Source organism: Mesocricetus auratus, unplaced genomic scaffold (assembly GCF_017639785.1).
Source record: "Mesocricetus auratus isolate SY011 unplaced genomic scaffold, BCM_Maur_2.0 Super-Scaffold_100019, whole genome shotgun sequence".
In the NCBI taxonomy this organism is placed as follows: Eukaryota; Metazoa; Chordata; class Mammalia; order Rodentia; family Cricetidae; genus Mesocricetus; species Mesocricetus auratus.
The window spans coordinates 12162856-12190299 of NW_024429200.1; the positions used below are offsets into that span (position 1 = coordinate 12162856).

General features: G+C 47.0%; 2 protein-coding genes and 1 long non-coding RNA gene across 5 annotated transcripts in view; 2 read left to right on the forward strand and 1 right to left on the reverse strand.

The window, feature by feature from the left end:
• The first annotated feature begins 9947 nt into the window (after nucleotides 1-9947).
• Nucleotides 9948-13501, forward strand: Opn1sw (opsin 1, short wave sensitive). Its single transcript, XM_040728630.1, is given in 6 exon segments — nucleotides 9948-10224; nucleotides 10227-10307; nucleotides 10527-10695; nucleotides 10926-11091; nucleotides 11528-11767; nucleotides 12367-13501. Coding segments are annotated over 6 exon segments (1038 nt in total). The 5' UTR covers nucleotides 9948-9962; the 3' UTR covers nucleotides 12487-13501.
• Nucleotides 13502-13807: 306 nt separating this feature from the next.
• The window catches only part of Calu (calumenin), a 30208-nt gene continuing 16571 nt past the window's right edge, over nucleotides 13808-27444 (reverse strand). For 2 of the 3 annotated variants that reach the window (XM_040728444.1, XM_040728443.1), the window contains exons 4-7: nucleotides 25011-25177; nucleotides 24245-24305; nucleotides 17721-17920; nucleotides 13808-16106 (exon numbers count right to left, since the gene is read on the reverse strand). In XM_040728444.1, coding sequence (XP_040584378.1) covers nucleotides 16002-16106; nucleotides 17721-17920; nucleotides 24245-24305; nucleotides 25011-25177 — 533 coding nt within the window. In that variant the 3' untranslated portion in view covers nucleotides 13808-16001. 3 annotated transcript variants of the gene reach the window in all.
• On the forward strand, nucleotides 20860-23686 carry LOC121133004. Its single transcript, XR_005869722.1, has 2 exons — nucleotides 20860-21005; nucleotides 22885-23686. It is a non-coding gene; the product is annotated as an uncharacterized LOC121133004 (long non-coding RNA).

The window sequence follows — 27444 nt, forward strand, 5'->3', positions numbered from 1 at the left end:
TGGCAGTCAATTAAGAGGCGTTCTATGTTCTTAGCGCCTGGTCAGACCACTAGGAAAATTTCTCCACATCTGGGAAACTCCTGGGTGGCAACCCAGAAGCCAGACCCAGCTCACCCTTACGTAGACCACACTGGCTGACTTACCTAACTCCTTCCATCTGCTGGGAAAGGCAACACCTGCCCTGTCTACCTTCCAGGGTGTTGGTAAGGACCAGGTGAGGGGACACGGAAGGGCTCTCCAACCGCGTGGTTATAGTGGGGACCGAGGGCGGGGAAGGACCCAGCAGAAGAGTGGCCGCTCACCAACCTCTTGACTCTGGGGCGGCCCGATGAGGTCCACATTCCCTGCTGCAAGAGGACACTGGCCTGCACTCATCCAGTGTCCGCTGTTTGTCGGAGTGCTTGCCTGGTTGTAGCCTCCTGCATCTGAAGCCGCTTCTAATGCAGGACACATAGCTTCCCAGACTTTCTAGAAAACTGGAGAGAGGAATCCATCCTCACATACCTCCACAGCTTTCCCCACACCGGCCAGCCCTGCTCAGCGGTCCCCGGAAGCTGCCAAGTGTCAGCTCTCAAACAGCTCTCATCTCAGAGAGTCAGGAGCTTGTTTCTGAGGCCATGCAGTGGCACAGCCTTTAATCCAAGGCTCAGGAGGCTGATGCCAGGAAGGATTACATAGCAAGTTTCAGGCCATCTGAGGCTGCATAGTAAGACCCTGTCCAAGAGGAGGACGGTAGAGCCAAATAAGTGACCATGGCCCAGGTTGCCCCAAATACCATTTTCCAGAGTGGTGCAAGGAAAAGTTGATACACATGCATCTTTGGTTCAACACTCAGGAGGCAGAGGCAGGTGGATCTCGGGAGGCCAGCCTTGTCTACAGAGAAATTCCAGGACAGCCATGATAACCTAGAGAAACCCTGTCTCAAAAACAAAACCAAACCAAAAACCAAACAACAACAACAAGACTGCTATAAGTTAGAGCCCTTTTCAAATGCAGTGATGGGAACATCATGTAGGTGAATTAGAACAAAGTGGGGGAAATCTCTGTTATGGCTTCAGCTGCTATCTGATAACATTCTTTTTGGATGGCGGAAGCTAGTGGTTTGTTAAGACATTGCAAAATGCTTCATGGAATAGTCACAAGGACACTGGGTCGGACACTGGTGGGCAATGGCTATTAATACGAATAAAGACAGCCCAAGATAATTTAGCCCCAGATCTGCAACATTCCAACTCTCCACCATTATTAAATTCTTCACTAGAATGCTCTTCCCACTGAGCTGCTTGGCAGCTGACACAATTAGGAAATTCTTATCAGCTGATCAGTCTCACAGAACCTTTAACATAGGCTTGGTTTGTTTCTGAGAGCTTCCGTCCACACAAGGGTGACCTGCACACAGGCGGTGTGGATGGGAGCCTGGCCGGTGGGAAGGAGCCCCAAAGAGGGTGAGGGGGTGAAGTCATGGCTCAGGCTAGGACGTGTAGGGGACGCAGTGGTCTCTGCTGGGCCCGTTCTGCATCTGACACACAGGGCACCCTCTCTTGCTTTTAGGGGCTTCTGTGAGCAGGGAGCTCCCAGTGGGCAGAGACCTATTTTAGTGGTCTTCGAGCAGAACGGCACCCTGTGAGGTGACCCTTCCGAAGGTCCCGCACGGGCCTCACTTATGGGAATGGACTAGCCAGCATTCCTTTGCTCCTGGGCTAAGTTTTATTATTGCCGCTCAGGACTGTCTGTACCATGTAGGCTCTGACGACAAGTCTTGGGGGGGATGAGGGGCTGGGGGGAGGCTAGGGGGCGGGGGTGTGCAGTCTCATCTATTCTCAAACCAGAGAAGCTTTAACCGTAGCTGCTCCTATGCTTTCAACGGCCTTATAAATAAAAATACACACACACACGTCATTCCATAACCTCAGCACACATTCTTCTTGATGGGTGCCTCAAGGGTGGTCATTGCTCCTGAGGGGACTTTGCTGAAGATGTTTCAGAGCTGAAACTCCACTTAGGTCCTGGCCAGTGCTTTGGGGTTGGGAGGTTCTGAATTTGGGGCAGGATTGCTCTCTGCATGGCGTCCAGAGCACGATTCTGGATACTGGATGCCAGTCATCTCATCCCCGCAGTTTGGGCATTATGAACCACTTCTCCATGCTTCCAGAGGCTTCCAGCACGAGGCGGAGGGTGGGTGTGGGGGGGAGCTCCCTACTGGAAATCCATCAGCACCTACCTGCAGTTTAGTGCCAGACTACAATGACCGTAGGAGTCCAGGTCCATCATTGTTCAGGTGTTTCTACATCAAAGAAGCCACAGAGAGAATCTTCTAGAGAGACCCACTGTACCTCTGGAGCGCTCAAACTTTCTCCCAAGCAGAAAGATGGCTTTCAGTCTGGCAACTCCTCCCTCATATCTACTAAAGCATGACGGGCCTTCCTGATTCCAGTCATGTATCTAGAGAACCCTGTGTGTCAGCATCAGCAGAATTGTCACAAACGTGTCAAGTTCATTGTCCCCTCTGCATGGAAAGCACACAGCACTGCTGGTAAGATGGCTGTGGGTAAGGGTGACTGCCCAGGTTGATGACCCAGGTGGTGGAAGAAGAGATCTAGCTCCTGTAAGTTGTCCTCTGACCTCCACTTGGGTTCTGGAGCACAAGCTAACCCTACAGTTGTCTCTGGAAGGAGTAGCTGCAGCCAGGGTAGGATGAAGCGTTAGTGTATATTCTTTTGGTAATTTTTGAATTTCATAAGTACCAAGCAGAGAAGAAAAATGATTAGGATAAGGAGAAATGCATCTCAAGCCTCTAGATACGAGACGTTGCCTGGACCAGAGGAGCCCCCTGGACTTGGGAATTCCACCTCCCACATTCTTCTGGCTTATGTGCTGCGAGTTTGTCTTTGGAGCCAGAGATCTAGTGGTATATTTCTGTGTCTGCTGTTGAGGACATTGTTTATTGTATTTCACCAATATCTCCCATTTGAAGTCCCCAGAGAGGCTTTTTTATCTATCATAACTGCAAAAATAGTTGGTTTGCGTTGGTTTACATCAACTTTTGCCTAGACTCTCCTGAACGTCGAATTATGCAAATGAGTAGCTTCTTTTTTATTTGATTTTTAAAAATGATTTTCATTTTACATACCAACCCCAGTTCCTCCTCCCTCCCCTTCTTCCGTACACCCACTTCCCACTTCCCCCCTTCCGAACCCTCATCTACTCCTCATAGGGGATAAGGACTGCCTTGGGGAGTCAATGAAGTCTGTCGTATCAACTTGAGGCAGGACATAGCCCTTCCCCCCTGCATCAAGACTGAGCAAGGTATCCCATCATAGGGAATGGGCTCCAAAAAGCCATTTCATGCCCCTGGGATAGGTCCTGGTGTCATTGCCAGCCTCCCCCAACAGATCAAGTCACATAACTGTCACCCACATTCAGAAGGCCTAGTTTGGTTCCATGCAGGTTCCCCAGCTGTCAGTCCATAGTCTGTGAGCTCCCACTAGCTCAGGTCAGCTGTCTCTGTGGTTTTCCCCATCATGGTCTTGACCCCCTTTGTTCATATGATCCCTCCTCCCTGACTTCGTCTGAACTCCAGGAGCTCAGCCCAGTGCTTGGCTGTGGGTCACTGCATCTGCTTCCATCAGTTACTGGATCTAGGCTCTATGATGACAATTAGGGTAGTCACTGATCTGATTACAGGGGAAGGCCCATTCAGACACCCTCTTTAATATTGCTAGGAGTCTTAGCTGGGGTCAACCTTATAGATTCCTGAGATGAGTAGCTTTTATAACAGTGGTTTTCAACTTTTCCTAATGTTGTGACCCTTTAATATAGTTCGTTATATTGCGGTGACCCCCTAACCATAAAATTATTTTCATTGCTGTTTTATAACTGTAATTTTGCTACTGCTATGAATCTAATGTAATTGTTTATGTTTTCCAGTGGTCTTAGGTGACCTCTATTAAAGGATTATCAACCCCCAAGGGGTCGTGACCCATGGATAGAGAACTGCTTAAGCCTCACTGGATCATCTGTCACATCGTAAATGGTTCACTGTCTGAGCTGGTATCAGGATTTCAGAGAGGCCAAAGAGGTGTCTATCGTGTAGCCTTACATTAGGAGTAAGAGAGCCAAGGCTGTCTTGAATCCATGACAGTCAGAAATCATATGCGACAGTGGAGGCTGACTTTCAGAATGCTGGTTGAGCAATCCAGTTGCCATGTGGCCGATGGCTCTGTCCTCAGGTCCTGCCCAGGTGGATTCTGGACCCTCAGGTGGACTTTTCTAGTAATCTCTGCAGGATCCTACCTGTGAGTGAGCTTCTGTGTGAGGTCACATGTGTGCACATGGGAATGTCAGTCTTTCCAAAATGGCTGACTAGTCTCCTCCCAGAATTCGAGGGTCTGCAACAAATATCCTGGTCAGGCTAGGTTACCACTTTGGGTTTTGTTTAAAGAGTTTTTAAATGTATTTTTATTGTCTTAATTGTATTAGGACTCTGTGTGTGTGTGTGTGTGTGTGTGTGTGTGTACTCACACACAACTGGATCCCCTGAAGATTGAGTTAAAGCAGTTGTGAACTTGGGTCCTCTGTGAGAGCAGTGTATACTCTTAAACACTGAGCCATCTCTCCAGCCCTACACGCACGCACGCACGCACACACGCACACACACACGCATGCACACACGCACGCACTCACACACGCACACACACAGACGAACGCGCGCGCACACACACACGCACGCATGCACGCACGCCGCACGCACGCACACACACACGCATGCACACACGCACGCACTCACACACGCGCACACACACAGACACCGCGCGCTCGCGCACACACACGCACGCCGCACGCACGCACACACACACGCACGCACACACGCACGCACTCACACACGCACACACACACAGACGACCGCGCGCACACACGCACGCACGCACACGCACGCACACACGCACACACGCACGCACACACACACAGACGACCGCGCGCACACACGCACGCACGCACACACACACGCACGCACACACGCATGCACTCACACACGCACTCACACACGCACACACACACAGACGAACGCGCGCGCACACACACACACACGCACGCACACACGCGCACACACACACACGCATGCACACACACACGCACGCACGCACACACACGCACGCACACGCACGCACGCATGCACTCACACACGCACACGCACACAGACGAACGCGCGCACGCACACACACACACGCACGCACACACATGCATGCACACACGCACGCACACGCACACACGCACTCACACACGCACACACACACAGACGAACGCGCGCGCGCACACGCACGCACACACACGCATGCACACACGCACACACACACAGACGAACGCGCGCGCGCACACACACACACACACGCACGCACACACGCGCACACACACACACGCATGCACACACACACGCACGCACGCACACACACGCACGCACACGCACGCACGCATGCACTCACACACGCACACGCACACAGACGAACGCGCACGCACACACACACACGCACGCACACACATGCATGCACACACGCACGCACACGCACACACGCACTCACACGCACACACACACAGATCTAACGCCGCGCACACGCACGCACACACACGCATGCACACACGCACACACACACAGACGAACGCGCGCGCGCACACACACACACACACACACGCACGCACACACGCACGCACTGCGTTAGAATAGGCTGGTGGCCCAGAGGAATGGAGAGGTGGAAGGTGGCCAACACTGGGTGGTGGCTGTAGCAGGGCCTGTGAGTGTCAGCTCACACAGGTTTGCTTACTGGACGGGCCACACACTCCCACTTTCACACTTCTCTAAGTGGACAAGAAAAGGTGGCCGACAGCTATACACTGAGCTGGACTCCAGTTTCACAGAGGGAGGAGGGATGAGCAATGGGGTCAAGACCAGGCTGGTGAAACCGCAGAAACAGCTGACCTGAACAAGGGGGAGCTCATGGACCCCAGAGTGATAGCTGGGAAACCAGCATAGGACTGATCCAGCCCCCTGAAAGTGGTGTCATTCTGGAGGTCTGGTTAATCTATGGCGCCTCTGGTACTGGATCAGTATTTATCCCTAGTACACCAATGGACATTGAGAGCCCATTCCACATAGAGGGATACTCTCTCAGCCTAGACACACGGGGGTGGACCTAGGCCCTGCTCCAAATGATGTGACAGACTTTGAAGATCCCCCATGGAAGGCCTCACCCTCCCTGGGGAGCAGATAAGGGATGGGGTACAGGGTCAGTGGGGAACAGGGGATGGGGGAGAGGGAGCTGGGATGGACATGTAAAACAAGCTTGTTTTTAATTTAAATAAAAAAGCAAAGGTGGCCGAGAGGATGGTGCCATGGGTGAAGGGCTGCTGTTGAAGCACGAGGACCTGAACTCAGAGTCAGGACCCAGCTCTCCTCTCCCTCAGAGTCAGGACCCAGCTCTCCCTCAGAGTCAGGACCCAGCTCTCCTCTCCCTCAGAGTCAGGACCCAGCTCTCCCTCAGAGTCAGGACCCAGCTCTCATCTCAGAGTCAGGACCCAGCTCTCCTCTCCCTCAGAGTCAGGACCCAGCTCTCCCTCAGAGTCAGGACCCAGCTCTCATCTCAGAGTCAGGACCCAGCTCTCTTCTCCCTCAGAGTCAGGACCCAGCTCTCCTCTCCCTCAGAGTCAGGACCCAGCTCTCCTCTCCCTCAGAGTCAGGACCCAGCTCTCCCTCAGAGTCAGGACCCAGCTCTCCTCTCTCTCAGAGTCAGGACCCAGCTCTCCTCTCCCTCAGAGTCAGGACCCAGCTCTCCTCTCCCTCAGAGTCAGGACCCAGCTCTCCCTCAGAGTCAGGACCCAGCTCTCCTCTCTCTCAGAGTCAGGACCCAGCTCTCCTCTCTCTCAGAGTCAGGACCCAGCTCTCCCTCAGAGTCAGGACCCAGCTCTCCCTCAGAGTCAGGACCCAGCTCTCTCCTCTCCCTCAGAGTCAGGACCCAGCTCTCCCTCAGAGTCAGGACCCAGCTCTCCTCTCTCTCAGAGTCAGGACCCAGCTCTCCCTCAGAGTCAGGACCCAGCTCTCCTCTCTCTCAGAGTCAGGACCCAGCTCTCCTCTCAGAGTCAGGACCCAGCTCTCCTCTCCCACTCCCCCCAACACCCCTCAACACGCCTCCCGCCCACTTCTCTGTCCATTCCTTTTAGTTTCTGCTTTGTAACCCAACCAGAGCCGCTGGCTGGAGTGCTGACGTCTCCTTGACTGTGTCTTGTGCAGGTAACCAGAGCAGCAGTGAAGTGATGAGAGCAATGGCCAGGCCACGTCCAGAAGACAGAATTCCACGGCACTCCTCCCCATCCTCTGGCTTTTCCATTCGTGTGTGTGTGTGTGTGTGTGTGTGTGTGTGAGAGAGAGAGAGAGAGAGACAGACAGAGACAGAGAGAGACAGAGATAGAGAGAGAGAAGAGACAGAGACAGAGAGAGAGAGAGAGAGAGAGAGAGAGAGAGAGAGAGAGAGAGAGAGAGAGAGAGAGAGAGAGAGAGAGAGAGAGAGAGAGAGAGAAGTGATACAATTAGGGCGGAGCACTGAACAGTCACTCAGCCCTTTGACAAGATGAGTCTCTTCATGCTGCGCACTGAGGAAGAAGCTTCCTAGGCTAAGGTTGAGAGCAGCTCTAATCTAATCTATGTGTGTAAGTATAAATACTTAAGAGGCAGTTAAACAACATGTACACCCAGACCTCCCAAGCTGTGGGTTTTTTGCAATCTTGTAAAAAAAGATTTACAGTACCAGGTGCTGGACTGTGAATCGGTATGGTACTGTCTGCGTGCCAGGCCTAAAATCCGATCAGGAAGTAACTGGCCACCCTGTAACCTTTACCTGATATGTGGGTATCGTAGCTTTTAGGGTTCACTCCTGGATAAAACTGACACCCCCCAGGGCATGTGGGGTACCTGTTGGCACAGTAAAAGCCAGCGTGCAGAGACGACGTCTGCAGGTGAGGTCCTGCAGCTTGATTTCTCTTACAGAGTGCTCAGCAACAGGGCCTTTTTTTTTTTTTTTTTTTTGGTATTTACAAGACAGGGTTTCTCTGTATTGTTTTGGAGGTTGTCGGTCCAGCCCGGCCTCGAACTCAGAGATCCGCCTGCCTCTGCCTCCTGAGTGCTGGGATTAAAGGCGTGCGCCACCAATGCCCGACAGCAACAGGGTCTTAACAATCTAGTCATGGTGGGCAGCAAGAGCAGAGACAACAGTCTGACCCGTAACTTGTAGGGAGGCATCTCATGCTTGGTACTGAGATGTTCAGTTAATAACCCATATAGTCTGGGGAAGCACTGTTCTGTGTGCAGGTTACCTGTGTTTAAACTTCTTATAAAAAATCCTTTTTTAGTCAGGCAGTGGTGGCACACACCTTTAATCCCAGCACTTGGGAGACAGAGGCAGGTGGATCTTTGTGAGTTCGAGTCCAGCCTGGTCTACAGAGTGAGTTCCAGGACAGGATCCAAAGCTACAGCCCTGTCTCAAAAAACCAACCAAACAAAAAGCTATTTTAAGTTTTTTTTTTAACTTATGTGTATGTATGAACATTGTGTGCATGTCTGGTGCCTGTGGAGGCCAAGAGAGGGGGCTGGCTCTCCTTGGAACTGGAGTTAGTTGTGAGCCACCATGCGGGTGCTGGGAACCAAACCTAGGTTTTCTGTAAGAGCAGCAAGTGCTCTTAACCCCCTGAGCTGTCTTTCTAGTCCTCAAGTTGAGTTTGCTGTGGCGGTTTCATTGAGAAATGGCCCCGGTAGGCTCCTGTATTTGGACACTGGGTTCACAGGTGATGACGGCAGTTGGCGGGAGGTGGGGTAGTAACAGAACTTTCAGGTGTCGACCCTTGCTGGAGGAAGTGTGTCACTAGAGGCAGGCTTTGGGAGATGTGACCTTACCCACTTCCATTTCCCCGTTTTCTGTGTGAGGCTGACTGGGGTGATGGGAGGAGGCTAACTCTGTCACCTAACAGCGAGCCCAATTAGTTCGGACGTCTCATTCTCTGCCGTTCTACTCCAAAAGTCTAGTCTAAGAAACAGCCTGGAGGAAGACCTGCCCACAGAGGCTCAAATGACACAGTATCGGCTTAGGCACACCCTGGGCCCCGAATTACTGTAGTCCTTTGGAGTTGCTTCTGTAATGTTCCATGATGGCTGTTTAAAATGTAGAGATGGCTCAGTGGTTAAGAGCATTAGCTCAGGTTCAATTCCCAGTGCCCACATGGCGGCTCACAACTCTCTGTAACTCCAGTTCCAGGGGATCTGACACCCTCACACAGACACACATGCGGGCAAAACACCAGTGCATAAAAATAAATCATTAAAATTTTTTTTTTTGGTTTTTCGAGACAGGGTTTCTCTGTATTGTTTCAGAGGCTATCGGTCCAGCCCAGCCTCGAACTCACAGAGATCCGCCTGCCTCTGCCTCCCGAGTGCTGGGATTAAAGGCGTGCGCCACCACCGCCCGGCTAAAAATAAATCATTAAATTTTAAAAAATGCTCCCAAGGGTGCTCCCCCCATCCCCTTCCTGTGTCCTGAGGCCGATTCCCAACTTCTCTGGATAAGGACACTCAGATGGGCACCATTCACAAAGGGCCGGGTGAGGTGCCCAGGAGGAGCCTGTAGCAGCATTTAGTGGATATAGGTCGGCATCTTCCGGGCCACAGAAACGGATGTTGACTCACCTCAGCACCCAGCATATCCAGGGGCTCTGACCCCAATCTTTTATCCTCTGAAGATCACAATCAGCTTGAAAGGTTTAGGTGGGGACAGAGTGATCTCTAATCCTGGACTTCCTCTTTTGGGAGGCTTAGGATCATTCAGTCCCACTGTCTTTCTTTACAGGGGGGCCTGTGGGGGGGCAACAGCGGAAGAATAATCTATAAGAGGCACTGGAGGAGGTGGTGAGGATGTCCTAAGCACAAGATGTCGGGAGAGGAGGAGTTCTATCTGTTTAGGAATATCTCCTCGGTGGGGCCCTGGGATGGGCCTCAGTACCACATCGCTCCGGCCTGGGCCTTCCGCCTCCAGGCAGCCTTCATGGGATTTGTCTTCTTCGCAGGGACCCCCCTCAACGCCACGGTGCTGGTGGCCACACTGCATTACAAGAAGTTGCGGCAGCCCCTCAACTACATTCTGGTCAATGTGTCCCTCGGGGGTTTCCTCTTCTGCAGCTTCTCCGTCTTCACGTCTTCATTGCCAGCTGTCACGGATACTTCCTCTTTGGCCGCCATGTTTGTGCTCTGGAGGCCTTCTTGGGCTCTGTAGCAGGTATTGCAGGCACCCCGGGCTAGGGAGAGGCAAAGGATGTTGGGACAGAGCCAGACTTTTGGACTGGAGTGGGCCCTCAATTACCCTGAGTGGTTTGACCAAAGTAGGACGCGTGAGCATTAAACTCCATTCCAAGTCTCTGGATTTGCTCAGTTACATCTGTATTCCGCTCCAGGCTGGGTGGAGCCATCTACCCTATTTATTTAACGTTTGCCACAGGTCTAGTGACTGGATGGTCATTGGCTTTTCTGGCTTTTGAGCGCTACATTGTCATCTGTAAGCCCTTTGGCAACGTCCGCTTCAACTCCAAGCATGCACTGGTGGTGGTCCTGGTCACGTGGACCATTGGTATTGGCGTGTCCATCGCACCTTTCTTTGGCTGGAGCCGGTGAGTGTGTAGGGCAGCGGTCTGATGTGGGAAGAGCGACTGGGTGTACCTCTTATTCTTTGATCCGAGATGGTGGAGAAAGGAAAAAAGGGCAGCTGGAGACATCCGTGTTTACCCTGCAGCTAGAATGGCTATAGTCTTTTGGCGTTCTTTCAGCTGGAGAGGCTAACCCAGGAATCCCGGCTCCCACCCTGCTAGTTCTTCCGGAGTGAATGCTTGATCCTTTTCAGGTTCATCCCCGAGGGCCTGCAGTGCTCCTGTGGCCCGGACTGGTACACGGTGGGCACCAAGTATCGCAGCGAGTACTACACCTGGTTCCTCTTCCTGTTCTGTTTCATTGTGCCTCTCTCCCTCATCTGCTTCTCCTACTCGCAGTTGCTGAGGACTCTCAGAGCTGTGAGTGGCTTTTGAGGGGTCAGGGTTGAGAAGTCAGTCAGGAGGTTCCAGGACAGGGAGCATGCGTGTCTGCCCCAGGACACACGCCTGGAATACCCACGGCAGGACAGGAGGAGTATCAGGAATGTAAAGGAATGAAAGATATGGGCTTTCCACTCAGCGGTACAACACTTACAGAGCAGGTGTGAGGGTTGGCCCCGTGCCCAGCACCAGAGGCAGTGGGGGAAGGGATGAAGACCCAAGGGAGGAGGAAGGGACCGAGGCTGTGAACTTTCCTAGCGCCAAAGAGCTGAGGTCCACCTCCATGATAAAGGTAATGGTAAAGCCAAACTCAACCAGAAGAGTCAGTGAGAGATTTTCCCTCCACAAAAGGGTTCAGAGATCTGGGAGTGGAGGCCAGAAGTGAGAGGGATAGGGCCCTTGTGCTCAATTCCAGGTGGCAGCTCAGCAGCAAGAGTCAGCTACGACCCAGAAGGCGGAACGGGAGGTGAGCCACATGGTGGTGGTGATGGTGGGGTCTTTCTGTCTCTGTTACGTGCCCTACGCTGCCCTGGCCATGTACATGGTCAACAATTGCAACCACGGGCTGGACTTGAGACTAGTCACCATCCCTGCCTTCTTCTCCAAGAGCTCATGTGTCTACAATCCCATCATCTACTGCTTCATGAACAAGCAGGTAAAGCTGTCTGTCCGCATTCCCATGAGGTCCTGGTCCACTCCACTCTAGTGCTTTCTCTCACTGACGTTTTATCAGCACCTTGGATGCTACACAGGCCTTAAGGATGGGGAAAACTACAGGAAGTCCAAGCAAGCCAGGGAGCTCTTGGTAGGCACATGTATGGAGAGTGTGGCTCCTAAATACTAGAAGGTAGGTTTGGCCTCGAGGCAGAAAACTGAGTTGTTCTAAAGAGTGGGATGGGATGGGAACCTTTTGGCAATGCTAGGGATTGAACCCATGGCGCCTCACCTGCTAGACAAACACTATTAGTACTGAGCTATACATCCCTGCCCCGAAGTTTTCTGTTTAGGTAAAAGAGTAATAGCATCAGTAAACAGACTTGTAGCTTCTTACCCCCCCCCACTTTTAAGATAGGGTCAAACTGTGTAATCCTAGCTGTCCTGGAACACTCCTATGGAAACTAGGCTGGCCTTGAACTCAGAAATCAGCCTGCCTCTGTCCCCAAGCACTAGAGTTAAAGGTGTGCACCAAGTAGTTAAAAGTGGACTTTAAGTATTTTCAGGACAAAGATGACATACATAAACCTTCCTTTCCAGTTCCGGGCCTGCATCCTGGAGATGGTATGCAGGAAGCCCATGACAGATGAATCTGACATGTCTGGCTCTCAGAAGACACAAGTTTCTACTGTCTTTTTTAGCAAAGTTGGCCCTCACTAAGGACCCTCGATTGGCCTGCTGGCAGCAAGCAGACCGCCACATTAAAATCCTAACACAGAGCTGGGCATTGGGTGGCACTCGCCTTTAATCCCGGCATTCAGGAAGCAGAGGCAGGCGGATCTCTGTGAGTTCGAGACCAGGCTGGTCTACAGAGCGAGTTCCAGGACAGCCTCCAAAACAATACAGAGAAACCCTGTCTTGAAAAACAAAAACAACAAAACAAACAACAACAAAACCCTAAGGCAGGGAAAGGATGGGAGAGGGTAATGGCACTCCTGGGAGTCAGCTTCATTTTCCTGAGGGTGCTGTTCCCACATGGGCCATCTCAACAGTGAGTTTCCTTTTCAGTCATTTTTCTTCTTCCTTTCTGGATCTGAGATGATACATCCTGTGCTGGAGTAACTGATAGGGGCGGTGGGGAGAAAGGCCTGGAACACCAGCACCTGCGGTGAACTTACAGGACTTCCCCGTGTGTCTCCCCAGTCACTGGGGTGAACTTACAGGACTTCCCCGTGTGTCTCTCCCAGTCTCTACGTTGTAGCTGCTATGGCCAGAGATGCTTCAGTTCACTCATGTCAAACAGAAGTATTCTAGGTGTTCTCTTCTTCACTTGGCTAAATTAATGTATCCACTTAAAGTTGTGCACTGATTAAAGTTAGTTGTTTAATCCCCTGACGTCCTCAAAATGAATCTGCATGTCTCAGTACCATTTATAAACCAAACCCAAGCGCTAAAAACATGTTGCCTTACGCTCTCCCTACACCTGCTGCTCCTGGAAAATGAACCCTTTGAAATGAAAACCAAGATAAATGTGTGTTCAGCTACACTCAAAGAATGCTGGGTGCCAGCCTCAGGTAGCGATGCCCGGGAGGTCAGGAGGGTCAGCAACCAGAAACCTCGGCAATCGGAAAGGACTCAGTGTGAGGGAGAAGGAAGCTCTCTCTCAATCTGGTGGGGAGGTATGGTGGACCTTCTGGGAGAATTCCTTTTCTTTGACATTTTACAACACAGAACTTTATGCCACAATCACATTTCTTCCTGATTTATTTCTTTTTTTAAAATGGCCTTTTATTTCATGTGCATTGATGCTTTATCTACATGTATGTCTGTGTGAGGGTATGAGAAACCCTGGAACTGGAGTCATTGTGTGGGTGCAGGGAATTGAACCTGGGTCCTCGGGAAGAGGAGCCAGTGCTCCTAACGGCTGTGCCATCTCTCCAGCCCCTTCATAGTTTCTTGAGGTAGGGTCTCACTATGTAGCCTTGGCCAGCCTGGAACACAATCCCATTTCCAAGAGAATGAAAGACAGATACGACCCTGATGAATGTAAACAGTTTTATTCAGAAACAGATAGGTACCTGTTTGCATTACAGAATATAAAACTTGGTTTACACTCTATAAAAAAGAATCAATACTCAAATTCAAGAGAGTTTAGCATTCACAGAGCACACCCTAAGGACATGCAGCCACTGCTCACTGCCTCAGACTTGATTTAAACCAGAAACTCAAACCCCAACACTATGTTGGGTACATGGAGATGAGAGCAATTCTTGCTGCTGAGCACCCCATGTCCAGAATATACCATTGTAGCACACTAAGCTCGCTGGTTAAGTGTGTGACATTCATATCAGTGTTAGGCTCTGTGCACCGAACAAGCTGTAAGGCTCTCTTGCCACACAGTGTATGATGCACCCTTTCTAAGCCAGGGCTGGTGGCATTAGTTATCTCTGGTCTCCTTAACAATAAAGAGTTGAGGATCTGGAAGGCGGAGAATGCTCATTGCTCCTATCCTGGGGTCAAAACTTCGAGTGTATTTGATATCAAGAGCTTGATGCAATGTCTGGGGTGAAGTTACACCACACCTGGCTCTTTACCACACCAAGCAGCCTACCTCAACAGGATTGTGGAAGACCAAAGGGTAGGTCTAGGTTCAGATACGACCATCACCCAGCACCACCTGAATGTATTATTCAGATACAGGAAATAATAAAGATTATACATACATATATTTATCTTAGTAACCTGAGGGTTAAAGAACTGGAATACAATAATTCTTAAGAGGCCCATAGTAAGAGACCAAAATACTAGGTTGCACAAAGTATGGGTAAATGGAGTTGGCAACAGATGGGGTTTTGCTAAGGACGGCAACCTGGGGATCCATGACCTTCCTACCCACCCCACCTTTTAGTGTCAGAGAGAAAGGCGGGTGACAAGATGGGATGCGATGGGTTAAAGACAGGAAGGGTGAGCAGAGGTCCTCAAACCCAAGAGCCCCCTCTGTGTCCTTCCATCCTTAAGCCAGAACTCAAGCTCTGTAAGCAAGAGGCCTGACAGAGAGTGGTTTGCATTCTGAGGTATGAGGATCCCTGGTCCAATCAGCAGCATGAGGTCTTTAGAAATCAGCCCCAAGATAGGAACACTGCAACCAAGCTGGTAACTAATACTGCTATTTAACTATTGTCCACAAGAGAAAAAGGAGGGAAAGACTCCTCACTACATCATGTAAGGGGCCCAAACCATTCATCGGTGACTTCTTAAGCAAATTCCCACTCAGTAATTATTTTTCCTGTTAAAGGCACTTTCAATGACATGATTGGAAAAAAGTCAATTTTAACTGCTTTAAAACCAAAATTAATTCCTAGGAAGGGGCTGGAGGGCCCTACAGTAATTTCAATAGGTACACAATCAGAATAAGAAGCATGCCCCCCCTTTCCTTTCGTTTTCCAGCTGTTTCCAGTTGGGAACAGCTCTATAAAGAGCTAGAAATAGCACTGTGAAGAGATTATACACAATACTTGATTCATTTTTCAAGACTGGCCCTGATTCTTCCTATCACAGCTGTGCTTGACAAAATTAGCAAACAGCTAGTCCTAAAGGGGAAAAAGAATGAAGTCAAGTTGCGCCAAGCTGTCTTACAGCACCGGGATCTAGTCTTGCCCAGACAATGGCAAGCTCAGTGGCTGGGTCTGTGACACCTGAACGGCCACTTGTAAAATGGAGCTTTTCAACAGGAAAGATAAAGCACTTTCTCTCTAAACATAAATCATGGAGTACATGTTTTTCCCTTTTTTTCTCTCCTGAACATTTCTATTGATCTCAGGCTTTAAAAAAAACAGTTAAGTGAGAATTATTAAAAAAAATATGTAGTAAGGGTTGAGAAAGAGTAAAGAGCTAATGTTTGCCTACAGGTGTGGGCTGAGGATCTTGATCCTTCATAGTATACTCCCAACTAGAGAACAATACAAAAATAAACACACCATGTTATACATCATAGAAAGTGTAAACCTACAAACACAAGTGTACTAATTAGAGTTGTTCCTCAGAAGCACGGGTCCCCTCCAGCCCCTCAGAGGGGAGGAGGGACAGGGACAGGATGATTTTCATTATTTCAATATGCCTTTTCATGTCTTAAAAAGTTTGTAATAACAGTCTCAGTAGCGCAAACAATTTCATGTGAAACCAGAGCTGTAAAAATAAATTACTTTTGAAGAAATGTAGGTTCCTCTGTCTGCAGCTTAGAATTCATCATGTCGCACTAAGGCCTCCCCAAAATCTGTGGCCTGGCTGCCCACAAATAAATCATACTTGTCGACAATCTCCTCCTTGGTAAGCTTGCCATCCTGAAATCATAGGAAACAGTGAAGTGAGGCCATATATATATACTTGCCATTCCAAATTCAGAAAGACTGCTATAAAATAAGAATAACTTGAGACTGTAATAACTTATGTTCCCTCTATGTGCAAACCCAAGTATTATCCCCCCATCCTTCCTTTACACACACACACACACACACACACACAGTGGGCTGGGAATATAGTTTAGTGGTAAAGTGCTTGCCTAATATGACTGAGGCCCTGGATCTGACCCCTGCATTTAGAAAGTCAGACAGAAGAGTTGCTCAAGGGTAGCCTGGGATAACAGAGGGATTCTATCTCAAGGGGGGGGGGGGAGTCAAAAGTGAAAAGATGGGACAAATATACTCAACTCAGGACAGAGATGCAAACAGTCCTTTTGGAGTCAGCTATGGGGCAGATGCTAGATATGGGTGGCAGGTGGCCAGGGACTGGTTGATACTCCAGGGTGCATCATACGAAGGTCTAACAGGAATAGTGAACTCTCCAGGGCCAATCCGTATCTCCCCTCCTTCACTCTAACAAGACGAGCTGCTTCCACAACAGGCTCAGTCACTCATCTCAAAGAGCACAAGACTCCTCAAAGGAGACTGCTCATATTTCTCACACTTCAGGACAGGACAGCAGGCTGTGAAGCGATGCTGACAAGAACTTAAAGCTGATCAACCCTAATCAGGTTCTAAGAAACAGCATCTGAAGCCTAATGAATGGTCCAAACAGAAAAGGAAAAAAAAAATCTGGTCTTTAAAAACCAGCTTTTGGAAAAGGTGACAATGAGATGCTTAGTGAGAATTTGATTACCTAAGCACTTCAGACAATTTTCCATTTTTTAAAAATGTATTTTATTTCATGTGCATCGATGGTTTTGCCTGAATTTATGTTTGTATGAGGGTGTCGGTCCCCTTGAACTGTAGGTACAGTTTCAAGCTGCCATGGGGTACTGGGAATTGAACCTGGTTCCTCTGGAAGAGCAGTCAGTGCTCTTAACCACAGAGCCATCGACAATTTTCCATTTTAACAGGGTCCAGAGAAAAGCTGGCTTATAACCCCAAGTAAAGAATTAAACTTTAAGAATATGTTTGATGCACGGGAGAGACAGGCAAGTGTATCTCTGTAAGCTGGAGGCCAAGCTGGTCTACACTGTAGTTGCAGGACAGGCAGGGCTTTATATTCAAGAGTCTCAGTTAGTCAGCTGTCAGTCAGTCTGTCTCTCTTCCTCTAAAAAGTTATATATGTATGTGTGTGTTTGACTTAGGATGGCAATAACTGGCTTGGAAAATAGGTAGAATGAGCCTGGAATAGGTAAAAGAACACAGAAAATCACAGCCACAATTTAAAAAGGACAATTTCCTGAGGATTCAACAGTTAGAGCTGACACATGCTGAGTCAGGCTTTAAACCAACACTCTTTGCTGAAGCCCAGGTTTCTCCAACACTACAAACAAGTACGGAGCAAGCACTTTCCAGAAGGAGATCAGATAGTTAGTGCTGCCCTGAAGATTTGTGGTCATTCAATGAGGTCCTTGACAGACTTAAGGTAATTAAGATGACATCTTAGAAGACACTGGTCATGGCAGACTGCTTGGGCCTGGAAGCACTCACCTTGTTTTGGTCTGACTCGTAGACTAGATGCCTGGCCTCGGCCTCTGCGTGGTCATAGTCGGAAGGGAGGATCCAGTCTTTGGTCTCCTCCTTGTCCATCCTCCCATCCCGGTTCTTATCTCGAAACTCAACAAACTGTTCTCGCTCTGTCTTCACCCACTCTGGCTCATCAGCGTTCCCATCATGACTGTACATGTCACCTGTGTGCACAGACAGCCACACCACAGAGTCAGTCTTCTTCCAAAGGCTGCCTCATGCTGACCTGCCTTAGCCCTTCTTGTGCCCACACACAGTCAGACTTCAGAAAGTAAGGTCATTTTCCCATGGCTTTATTTCCAGATGCTGACCAAGCGACAGGGAAGCAAAGAAAAAAGGAAAAAGGCAGAAGCTGGCGCACGCCTTTATCCCAGCACTCAGGCGGCAGAGGCAGGCGGATCTCTTGGTGAGTTTGAGGTCAGTCTGGTCTACAGAGTGAGTTCCAGGATAGCCAGGGCCACACAAAGAAACCCTGTCTTGAGGGGCAAAAAATAAATAAATAAATTCAATAAAATAAAGGGCAGAAATAAGATGATGAAGTTGAGCATGGTGGTACTTTGGGAAGCTAAGGCAGGAGTTCAAAGCTGACTTGGGCTACATGAGAACGTATCACCAAAAAAAAAAAAAAAAGTTACTAGTACCAAGTAAGAGTCCCTTGCTTACTGCATGGCATTTTACCAAGTGGCTAATCATGTTGGAGCACTGGTTTAAGGAGGCATAGTTCTAAATTCTAAAGAGAGCTTCTACTTATAGTCAATGCCTATGTAAGTGTGCAGTACCAGTGGTCTCCATCAGGACAAGGGTGCCCTGCACAAAGAGGAACGCCCTCAAGAGTACACTGAGAAGGGACAATCAGGAAAGATCAAATCCCCAATGCTCAACTCCACATATTTTTTTCCTTAAAAACTCAACTGTGTAGAGGGCTGGAGAGATGGCTCAGTGGTTAAGAGCACTGGCTGCTCTTCTAGAGGTCCTGAGTTCAGTTCCCAGCAACCACATGGTGGCTCACAACTATCCATAATGAGCTCTGGTGCTCTCTTCTGGTCTGCAGGGTTACATGCAGGCAGAATACTATATGTATAATAAAAATTCAACTGGGTAAGAATGTGGCATGGCTCTTAGCCAGGCAGCTGTGGTACATGCCTTTAATCCCAGCACTTGGGAGGCAGAGGCAGAGCTAGCCTTGATCTCTGTGAGTTCAAGGCTAGCCTGGTCTACAGAGCCAGTTCCAAGACAGCCTCCAAAGCTACAGAGAAACCTTGCCATGTGAGGGGGAGCACAGAGGGACATAAGAACATGGCTTTGTTCTTATGGCTTCTACCCAGTTGCCCCTTCTATAATCTCCTCTTCACTTGTAATGAAACTTACTAAAGCATAAGAAGTGCTAGAGATAATTAAAAACATTAGTGTTGGTCTCAAGAAAGCAGATGGCCAGGAAAATTGGTAACAAATGCTTTCACATGTCAAGAGCCTTCTAAATTTTTGTGTGTAAAAAAAGAAAACAAAAGCCAGGTCTGAATTTTAGCCATGAGATCATTAAAAACAATTTTGATGACAGATTACATCATAAAAATTTGGCATATAACTCAAAAGAAGCTGGAAGAACAAAGTCATGTGGCTGTCACAAATCTCCCATTCCTCTCAGCTACAGACAGTGCTTCAGTAACAGTTTTTTTTTTTTTAAATTAAGGTAACAGGAAGTGCCATTTGGAGACAGGCTTTTAGCCCAGATTGGCCTCAAACTGGAGACATTCCTGCCTCAGCCTCCCAAGGGCTGTGACTGCAGGCACCTGCCACCTGCAGCTCTGTCACCTGTCATTTTCAGATTAACTTAATCTGTAAGAAACTTAACACTGAGCTTCACTTTGGAAAACAACCCTTCTGACATTTCCATTTAAATGCACAATACACTTGCAAGTAATTATGTCAAGATAATTAAGGCTTCCAAGAGAAAATGAATCAAGAAGAGACACAAACATGCTTGCAAATAAAAAAAATAAAGTGCAAATAGTAGAGAATAGCTTGTATGGTTTTTTTTAGCTCTTTTTAAAAAAAAAATATCAGTGCTCTTAACCTCTGAGCCATCTCTCCAGTCCAGCTTGTAATTTTGTTTTCTCAAGCCAACACTATTTCTAAACAAAAACCAACTGTAATCAAGCAATGGTCACACTGTTGCCAACCAAACACTGGTATTTAAGAAATTATATAGGGCTGGGATGTAGCTGAGTGGTAGAGCCTGCCTAACATGCCCAAGTCTTCGGTTTGACCCTCAGCGCCTAACACAAAAACAGAAATAAATGTGTTTCCAGTTTAGCAAAGGAAAAATCTGGACATCTTATACATTTACCTTTTTTGCATGCATATATAACTCAAAGCACTATTTTCCCTTTAACAATAAATGTAAAAATAACAAACAATGGATGTGATGGCACACATCTTTAGTTCCAGCAGAGGCAGGCGAGCTCTGTGAGTCTGAGGCCAGCCTAGTCTACAGAGTGAGTTTCTGGGTAGCCAGAGATACACAGTAAGACCCTGTCTAAAAAAAAAAAAGAAAAGAAAAGAAAAAAGAAGACAATTAACATTTATTGAGTACTCTTTGTATCCTAAGCATCATGACCAGAACCCTACTTAACATCATTTGTTTTCATTATGAAAACATACACAGATGTAGAAAAATCCCCAGATCTCCCACTTCCACAGCAACTCCAACGGCAGCCATGGTTTTGCCACACATGTTCATCAATGGCACCCCCTCCCCAATTATCTTAGGGCAAATACTAGGCGCCACCTACCCCCATACACTTCTGAACTAAGCTCTAAAACTGAGGGGCGTTTTCTTCCTAATCCAATGCCATCACCATGGTTTATTTATAGTGACTCCTGTGCATCATCTACCATCTACCCCAAGGTCACACTTTCAAATCACTTTGTAAGAGTTGGTGCTTTTCAACCTCACAAAATCCTCCTGCCTCAGTCTAAGTGCTGGGATGACAGGCAGGGCCACCACCCCCAGCTTATAATGGGTCTGATGTCTAATTAAATATTTTACACGACAACTTTGAAACATAAGTGAATGGTGTTTGATGACATTTCTTTTAGGTCTGGTGTGATGGTGCACACTACTCCAGCACTTGGAAGGCAGAGCCAGGAGGGCCACCACACGTGTGAGGACAGCCTGGGCTACGCAGCAAGACGATGTCCTAAATCAAAAACAGAAGCTAACCTATACCATATGAGTACATTTTAAAGGTATATGAGTAAAGATGACAAAAACAGTGTTTTAGTTTATTTAAAAAGTATTCAACCACCAGATAATACTAAGGAACTAATTTTTTGGTTTAGACTGTCTTAAGAAGTTTGGAACTACCCGGCGTTGGTGGCGCACGCCTTTAATCCCAGCATTCGGGAGGCAGAGGCAGGTGGATCTCTGTGAGTTCGGGACCAGCCTGGACTACCAAGTGAGTTCCAGGACAGCCTCCAAAGCCACAGAGAAACCCTGTCTTGAAAAACAAAAACAAAACAAAAAAAACAACAACAACAAAAAAAGAAGTTTGGAATTACTGGGCTGGTTTAACCCCTAGAAACAGCTGACCTGACAAGGGTTAGCTCTTGAATCCTAGACTGATGGCTGGGAATCCAGCATGGGAATGATCAAGACCCCCTGAATCTGGGTGTCAGTGAGGAGGCCTAGGGAATCTATTGAGCCTTGGGCAGTAGATCAGTACCCATCCCAAGTATACACACGGACTTTGGACTCCCATAGAACAATGTGAGGTGCACTCTCACCCTGGACTCTTGGGGGAGGTTCTAGGCCCCACCCTGGATGAAATGACAGACTATGGACACCCCCATGGAGGGCCTCACCCTCCCTGGGGAAATGAGGGGATACTGGGTGGGTTGGTGGGAGGGCGTGGGAGGAGGGGAGGGAAAGGGACCTGGAATCGACATGTCAAACAGCCTTGTTTCTAATTTAAATTTAAAAATAAAGTTTGGAACTATAAATGCATCATAGAGATACATAATGAAATGTATACAGAGGAAGTGGGCCAAACAAGAAAGGAAGTAAAGGGGGCTGGACAGACGCTCTTTCACTTTTTCTTTACTTCCTATAGTAGTGCTTTTTAAACCTTCTTTTCATTTGTTTATATCTATTGATTGATTGATTTGTGTTGGTGTTTTACCTGCATGTATGCCTATGTGAGGAGGCCAGATCCTCTGGAACTAAAGTCACAGACAGTTGTGAGCAGCCATGTGGGTGCTGGGAATTGAACCTGTGTCCTCTGAAAGAGCAGTCAGTGCTCTTAAGAGATGAGCCATCTTTCCAGCCCCTCTTTTTTTTTTAAAATTAATTTATTTAATTTAGAAATAATCTCCCCCCCTCCTTTGGTTTTTCGAGACAGGGTTTCTCTGTGGTTTTGGAGGCTGTCCTGGAACTAGCTCTTGTAGACCAGGCTGGTCTCGAACTCACAGAGATCCACCTGTCTCTGCCTCCCCAGTGCTGGGACTAAAAGCGTGTGCCACCATGGCCCAGCCTAATTTAGAAACAATCTTGTTTTACTTATCAATCCCAGAACCTTATCCCTCCCATTGACCGCCCCCCACCACCATCCACTCCCCAGGTAGGGTGAGGCCTTCCATGGGGGATCATTAAAGTCTGTTATACCATTTGGGGGAGGGCTTAGACCCTCCTCTGTATATCTGGGCTAAGAGAGTATCCCTCTATGGAGAATGTCCAGCCCCTATTTTTATTTATTCTTTGTGTCTTTCATGTATCTTGATCCCATTAATTTCCCTGTCCCTTTGTATCACCTTCTGCCCTTGTACACACCCCCCCAACATAAAATAAAATTTAGGAGAAAGAAAAAAAGAAAAATCTCCTTATGGAAGCTGAAGTGTGTCACAACGAGTCATACAGCAAACCTTTCTGTCCATATATCTTTACTTGTAAGTGTTCACTGCAAAGATTCACTGGTCTGGTTCGAGGCCTCTAGTTTCTGCCATCTATCGATGCTGGGCCCTCACTGGGACTCCTCTTGGATATCCTGTTGTTGCCCTGTGTCATGGAGATCCTGAAGCTTTGAGTCTACTGAACTGGCCCCTTCTCACTTTATGATCTCTTTCCTAACAGGACAGAAACTGTCACATGCCCACAAACTGGAAGACACTTCTGGAGAGAGAATCTGAGGTCTATAAACCCCAGCATACCAGCTGAACAATCTTGCAGTAGTTACTGACCCACAGAAGAAAGCTACAATCACTCTTGATTCTTCTGTAGCTTTACAATGTAATACCTTTGTCCCTGAATCTGTACGGTACAGAAGAAAACCTGTATCTCCTTATTTGGTCTCAATGTTTGGTAAGTAATGTTACTTAACTGTGATAAGTCTGAATTTCTCTGCTTCAGAAGTGTTTATTCTATCAACAAAATGCCAAAACCAAGAATAAAAAGATAACATACTTAGAAATAGGAAATCTGATAAACGTCAACTAGGGTTAAGAAAACAAGACACTACATCATGCTGAAACTCAATTATTTCACAAAAAGCCCTCTCACTGTTCATCCCAGTTTCTTTAGCAGAAATGATAAATGAATATCTAAGTAAAGGAGCGACTCTCCTTAGTGCAGTTTAATGGCAGCAGCAGAGGTAAGCTTTAAGACTCCCTTTCAATACATTATACCTGAGATCAGAGACCAAAAACAAAAAACAAAAACAAAAAACAAAAACAAAACCAGGAAGTTCACTAGCAAAGTTTCTCAGAGCAAGTACAAATGTGGAGCGCAATAGAACTGAGAACTCAGAAATAAACCTATATATCTGTAGCCACGGGCTTCCAACAAAGAAAGGAGAACTCTCCAGCAAACAAACGGTGTAAAAGACTGAATAAATCAGACACAAATGCGAAAGTACACGGTAAGATCAGCAGAGGAATACATAAGTACAGATAAGGGTATTTTGTTTAAGATGCCAAAACACAAACAACAAAGTAAAAACAGACAAAACTACAACGCTTCTGTACAGTAAAGGAAACACTCAATAAAGGGGAGAGACAACCAGCAGAATGGGACAAAATAGCCAAACTACTCATTTGTTAAGGTATTAATACCAGGAGCAGATCTACAACAACACAAACAGTTACAAATTCAAGGCTAGCCTGAGCAACACTGTAAGACCCTGTCTCAATATGCCAAAACATGTGCATTAAAAGTATGTTTTGCAGCCGGGCATTGGTGGCGAATGCCTTTAATCCCAGCACTCGGGAGGCAGAGACAGGCGGATCTCTGTGAGTTCGAGGCCAGCCTGGTCTACAGAGCGAGTTCCAGGACAGCCTCCAAAACCACAGAGAAACCCTGTCTCGAAAAACAAAAACAAAACAAAACAAAACAAACAAACAAAAAAGAATTGACCCATTAGGCCAACTGTTTCTATGGATGATTACAACTTCTCAAGCATCTCAGTATTTAAGGACACTAGAAACAGGAGACTTACCAATATACTCTTCTAGATCAATGAAACCATCAGCATTCTTGTCTATATCCTCCATTGTTTCCTAAATAGAAAAGAACAAAAAGACTGTTGGTCTCTAACTGAATTTTCCAAAAGACAGTATGGTATGTATGGTTAAAAGCAGGGAAGATAGCACATACAGTATGGTATGTATGGTTAAAAGCAGGGAAGATAGCACATACATGCAACCCAGCTTTGTGGGTGCTAGAGACAGAAGGATCAGAGCATATAATGCCCACCCCAAGTTGAAGGTCTATATATAGACCTACATAGCAAATCCCAGGCCAGGGATATGGAGTGATAGTCAATCTCCAAGCCAGTTAGCTAGCCAACCCCAAATGCACACAAATCCAACAACCCCAAATCCAACAAAACAAAAAACAAAGGGAGGGAACTCATGTTCTTCTAATTAGAAAACTGTTAACTATTAGCCATTACTTATGCTTCTGCCTATAATAACTATGAGTTCTTGGAGGACACTATCAAATAACTAAAGGTTGTAACCCTGGTCACACTGAGCTCTCACTAATGGGAGATGAGTCTGCGCTGTTACTGAATTACCTGGCTTCTGAACAACACTCAAGACAGCCTCTTATTCTCACTTTATGAAACCACCAATGAGACAGGAAAATACATTATTTGGTGGGCAGTTAGATAAGTAGAAAGCCTAAGGCACTTAAGCAGAATGCGTAAGCAACAGAAGGAGAGGCTGAGTTGCTGTTGGGAATCCTTGGTCTTGCCTACCTACCTGCACAACTATGTCTTTCATGTAGTCATACTCCTCAGGGTGCAGGAAAGCGGTAAATTCCTCCTTTGTGGCAATCAGGTCTCCATCCTTGTCTGCCATTTTAAACCTCCGCTCATCTCTAACCATCATCTGTTTATAATTGAATCCATCATCAGGGTCTGGATCATCTAGAAAACAAAAATTTAGGCAAAGTCTTAAAAGGCTTCCAGAAAACAGAAAACGCTATACCTTTATGGATCAGACTGATTTCAAACAAGATAAACCAAACAATGAACACACAGGTAAAATTAAACCAATCATTAAGAAACGGTTTTGATTCCAGAAGCAGCAGTAGAAAGACACTTGGTTTGGGACTAAAGCTTCAGTGACCACACCTCCAAATCAGGTTCAGGCTGAAGGTAAACAGTTGCCATTCAACATGATTAGTTAACTCAATTATGTGCTGTTTCATCATATTGGTGTTAAGGTTAATAGAAGGCTTGGGGTTCTCAGTTCTATCTGGGAGGCAGTGGAGGCTTTAAGTCATACTGTCTGGGTGTAAATTTATTACCTTTAGATGTGTGCCTTGGGCCAGCAACTTTTTTCTTTCGATTATTAAATTATTTTATGTGCATGAGTGTTTTGCTTGCATGTATATCTGTGCACCATGTAGGAGCCTGGTACTTTCAGAGGTCAGAAGACACCAGATTTCCTTCAACTGGAGTTACAGATGGTTGCAAGTCAGCACGTGGGTGCTGGGAATTGAACCCGGGGCCTCTGCAAGTGCTTCTAACTGCTGAGACATCTTTCCAACTCTTGGACAAGAAATTTTACCATGTTCTGGTCTCCTACTTTGTAACATGAGACTGTGCCTGCCTTATAGGTGGTCATAAAAATTTTAATAAAGAACAAACAGCTGTGGTGGCACATGCACGCCTTTAATCCCAGCTCGTGGGAGGCAGGGGCAGGTGATCTGAGTTGTAGTCTGGTCTACATAGTTTGTATCAGGACAGCCAGAGCTACAGAGAAAACTCTCTCACAAAAAGTTAGAAGAAAGAAGAAAAACCAAACTAAAAGCTTGAACAATATCTGGTACATATAACTGGCAGTCAATGACCTTCAGCTCTCATCATTTTTATTAAGTGCTAGAACTTCCATTAAAGCTCTGGGTATCAAAGGTCTTTGTCCCATTTCATTTTAATGTCACTTGGATTCAAGCAACAAGAACATCACTATTTTGAATGGTCCCACTGATCCTTCCCAAAATCTACTGAAAACTACAGGTAAAAGATGCAGACTGCTCGAGAGGTAGATAAAGCAGGTCAATTGCTTTTGAGGGACAGGCAGAGGGAAAGGTATGACACAAGGACATTTTGGGAAGGGATAGATACATTCTAGATTTCAATTATTCTTTGACCAAGCTTTTATTAGAAAATAAATATTAAAATACGGAATGGAGAGTTGGCTCAGTGGTTAAGAGGCCCTGGGTTCAGTTCCCAGCACCCATATGAAGCAGCTCACAACTGCCTGTAACTCCAGTTCCAGGGGATGTGACACCTCTTCTGGCCTCCCCCATCTCTCTCTCTCTCACACGCGCACACACACACACACACACACACACACACACACACACACACACACACACACACACGTAAAACAAAATCTTTTTAAAAAATCAAAATATAGTCAAATAGAATGTAGACTAATCTAACCGTTATGATTTTGAGCTATATAAGCAACAGCTGGTTTCCATATAAACATCTAGGAGACTAAGATTTAATTTCTGTAAACTGAAAAATATAAAGGAACTAACTGCAAAAGAAACTGAGCTGCGAGCTGGAGAGATGGCTCAGAGGTTAAGAGCACTGACTGCTCTTCCAAAGGTCCTGAGTTCAATTCCCAGCAACCACATGGTGGCTCACAACCATCTATAATGAGACCTGGTGCCCTCTTCGGGCCTGCAGACATACATGTAGGCAAAATACTGTATGCTAAATAAATAAATAAATCTTAAAAAAAAAAAAAAAGAAACTGAGCTGCAGTATGGACCAAAAGACCCAAGAGGTATGAAGATACTTTGAGAAGTAGAAGATACATTAAAGTGAAGAAACTATTGTTTCTGCACACACTAAAAAGGCCATGGTATTACTTGTCTAAAAGCTCGCAGGTCCCCTTTAACAGTAATACCACATTGTTGATGTTTGATATTAGAGGCCAATCTTTCTACAGTTTAAACACACTTAAAAAAACCAAAACACCATCAACAAAAAACCAAAAACAGGCCAGGCATAGGGACTCACGCCTTTCATCCCAGCACTCCAGAGGGTAAGGGGCAGAGACAGGCAGATCTCTGTGAATTCAAGGCCAGTCTGATCTACAGAGCTAGTTCTAGGTCATCCAAGGCTACATAGTGAGATCCTGTCTCAAAAAACCAAAACTAGCCAAACAAAACACT